The sequence below is a fragment of the Syngnathus acus genome, chromosome 16, assembly GCF_901709675.1.
Source record: "Syngnathus acus chromosome 16, fSynAcu1.2, whole genome shotgun sequence".
Lineage (NCBI taxonomy): Eukaryota > Metazoa > Chordata > Actinopteri > Syngnathiformes > Syngnathidae > Syngnathus > Syngnathus acus.
The window spans coordinates 14,383,466-14,386,492 of record NC_051101.1 but is presented as its reverse complement, the minus strand read 5'-3'; the positions used below and the strand labels follow the sequence as shown (position 1 = coordinate 14,386,492).

General features: G+C 48.5%; 1 protein-coding gene across 1 annotated transcript in view; it reads left to right on the top strand.

The window, feature by feature from the left end:
* The window catches only part of si:ch211-1i11.3 (mitogen-activated protein kinase kinase kinase 5), a 4,934-nt gene extending 2,249 nt beyond the window's left edge, over positions 1 to 2,685 (top strand). The window contains 8 exon segments of the mRNA XM_037273781.1: positions 145 to 390; positions 618 to 800; positions 861 to 966; positions 1,064 to 1,280; positions 1,349 to 1,455; positions 1,619 to 1,713; positions 1,793 to 1,869; positions 2,079 to 2,685. Coding sequence (XP_037129676.1) covers positions 145 to 390; positions 618 to 800; positions 861 to 966; positions 1,064 to 1,280; positions 1,349 to 1,455; positions 1,619 to 1,713; positions 1,793 to 1,869; positions 2,079 to 2,169 — 1,122 coding nt within the window. The 3' untranslated portion in view covers positions 2,170 to 2,685.
* Positions 2,686 to 3,027: the final 342 nt, after the last annotated feature.

The following is a 3,027-nucleotide window of genomic DNA, read 5'->3' as shown; positions in this document are numbered from 1 at the left end:
TTGATTTGGGACTATGAACCGATGCATTTTTTGGATCAATTGCTTTGAAAGATTTGGGTTGGGCTAGCTTGTTGGAGCTCCTACTTTTGTTTTCATTCCATCCATCCATCCATCCATCCATCCATCCATCCATCCATCCATCCATCCATCCATCCATCCATCCATCCATGGGTTTGGCTCACATACAGTGCTGTTTTTGAACAATCCCTGTGTGGTTTGTCAAGAGTGCCAGAGGACTCTGCACTGGACATGAGCAGCCCAGCGTCCACAGGCGAGAACATGGGCTTGTTCATGCTGAGGAAAGACAGCGAGAGGAGGGCCACGCTGCACCGGGTGCTCACCGACGACGTGGCCAAGGTGGTGGCCAACATACAGGAAGCCTTGCCAGAGGTACACCAATGCAAGAGAACTTGCGAGTCTTCCATGTCAAAAAAGAAATCTGCTTGGAGTTGATTTTGGTGGGGAAACATTGTACAAAATGAGTTCTTGCATTTCATGTTGCTTTCTTGTTCAGTCGTGTTGTGCCATCCTTGAATGTATTTATTTATGTAAGTAGTTGTAGTCACTGCACTAAAAGGAAATGATCCCTATCTGTTTTTGAATATCTCCTCTAATAGTTTGAGAGGTCATCGCTCACGTCAGACTACATCACCGAGCTTGTTTGCTGTCTACGGGACAACATCTGCTCGCCAGACAAGAAGCGGCTGACCGGCTGCCTGCGGGACCTCCGAGCCACGCTACTATCCGCCGCCATACCTCTCAACAGCCTGCAGGCGGTGCTGTTCAGCTTCCAGGACGCAGTACGTCAGAAAGCGATTCGATGGAGTTGTGCACATATGATGATCTTCTGCTTTGTGCAGGTGAAGAAGGTGTTGAGGCAAGAGCAGGTGAAGCCTCATTGGATGTTCGCACTCGACAATCTTCTGAGGCAGGCCGTGCAGGACGCCATCACTGTGCTTCTTCCAGGTTCAAATTGTCTGCAGATTCTGGTTTGAGAAATGCGGCGTTAACCAACGCAATGGGCCCTGATCGGTTGTGGTCATTTGCCTTTGTGCCCTCGTAGAACTGAAACTCCAGCTGCAGTCGTCCTTTGAGACAGAGGACAGCACTCCTGAGGATGCGTCGGCTGAGACAAAGTCTGTCCACCAGGAGGCGGAGGCGACAGAACCCCAACGGTCCATGGACAAGATCCCGGAACCGCCAAGCCTCATGGACACCATCCTGGACAGCAACTGCTCGCTCGGTGACGAACTGAAGGACCTCCGACTGGAGACCAGAAGGTGGACCGTCCATCACAGACTCAACGTTGAATCCAGATTTCACGTTTTATGTACTTTTTGTCGTCAAGACTGCTGAGGCTGTTGAGTGACAAGGAGCGAGAGTACCAGCACCTACTGAAGACTTCAGTCCAGAAGAAGCAGGAGGACATTGATGCTATCAGAGGACACACTCCAGGTACAACATTTATTTGATTTTTGTTTGCCCTTGTTGGATGTCTGCACCATATTAGTGCGTATCCAGCTCTTCCTTGCCTCGGGGCTTAGGGTTTTCCGCCCGACCGGTTACTGTCACCTGGCTCATGATTATACCTGCCGGCCTTTGACATGGTTTGATCTAGATGACAGGTTGACTGCATCCACGAGCCGTGCGGACGTGATGGACATGGTTGCCTGGCTGGAGACCATCCCGGTAGACCAGCACACCATTGAGAAGGTAGCTCCACTCGCAGCGTGATCCCTGTTTGGTTCCTGTCTATTCACTGTATGCATCATGATGGTTTGTTTTTTCCTAGTTGGTGGCTCACGAGTTCACGTTGGACTGTCTTCTGCAAATAGCCTGCAGGGACGACTTGATGTACTGTGGGATAAGGTAAGCGCACGTGTGGGGCTTCCTTAGTTTTGTTGTACTCCACCAATAGTCCTTTTTTTTTTTTTTTATAGTAACTTCCTTCTCACATGGGAATATTAGGACTTTGTTTTGGTAGCATGACAACAGCTTTTACCACTCAGGCCTTATTTTGGTGCAATTTGAAATTTTGTGAAATGATTTGTTCAGAATCTCAATGTTTTGTGTTTCAGGGGAGGCATGCTGTGTCGCATTTGGGCGGCCATTACGGCTTACAGGAAGGCTCACCCTGACACGTTTGACCAGGACGGTGCTGGACGTTAACGCTGATGCTTTAGTGGACAGGCTGGACCTGTTTCGGGCGCTATCACCATGATTTTCTTACTTTTAACTCTGTACATTTCAATGTAAATATTTAACGTCTCAGGGTCATTTTTTTATATTGCATGCGGTGTACCTCATTGTTGACTTTTTTTTTACAAGAGCGTCGCTGAATGTCAGTACTCCATCTGGTGGAAACAAATAAACTACTAGCATGCCGCTTACCGCGTCACGTCAATTGAAACTCATCCTTGCTTGTTTCCTGTAAAATGCCGACCTAATTTTCGTAATATTTGTTGTCATTAGGGCGGCTTTTGGTGGTGGTGGGGGTTCAGTCTCCGGCTTTTTCCGAGGATTGGGGACACCACACCCGGGTGCTCCATCTGTGGGATTAGCAACAGCACCCACATCACATCACATCACATAGCAGCAGTCACGGCATTGTTTTGTATCGGCACCGCATCTGCGGGATGGGCTTTATTATGACAACTTTGGATTGTGTGTGAGCAATATGAGCTCATTCATCATTGTGTCGCTGTCACTCGTGAGTGATGACAACACGTGTCTTGGAATCTTGACACACGCACAAGCTGCCACAATAACAACTTGTTAGTGTGTCTTGTCCAATGAGGAGCTTTTGTGAGGTTCTTAAATCTGTGGGACCAAATTATCTCAAGTTGTTAAAGTTAAGTTAAAGTCCCAATGATCGTCACACACACACACACACATCTGGGTGTGGTGAAATTGGTCCTCTGCATTGAACCCATCCCCGTGTGATTTGGATCCATCCCCTGTGGGAGAGGGGAGCAGTGAGCAGCAGCAGCAGTGCCGCGCTCGGGAATCATTTGGTGATCTAACCCT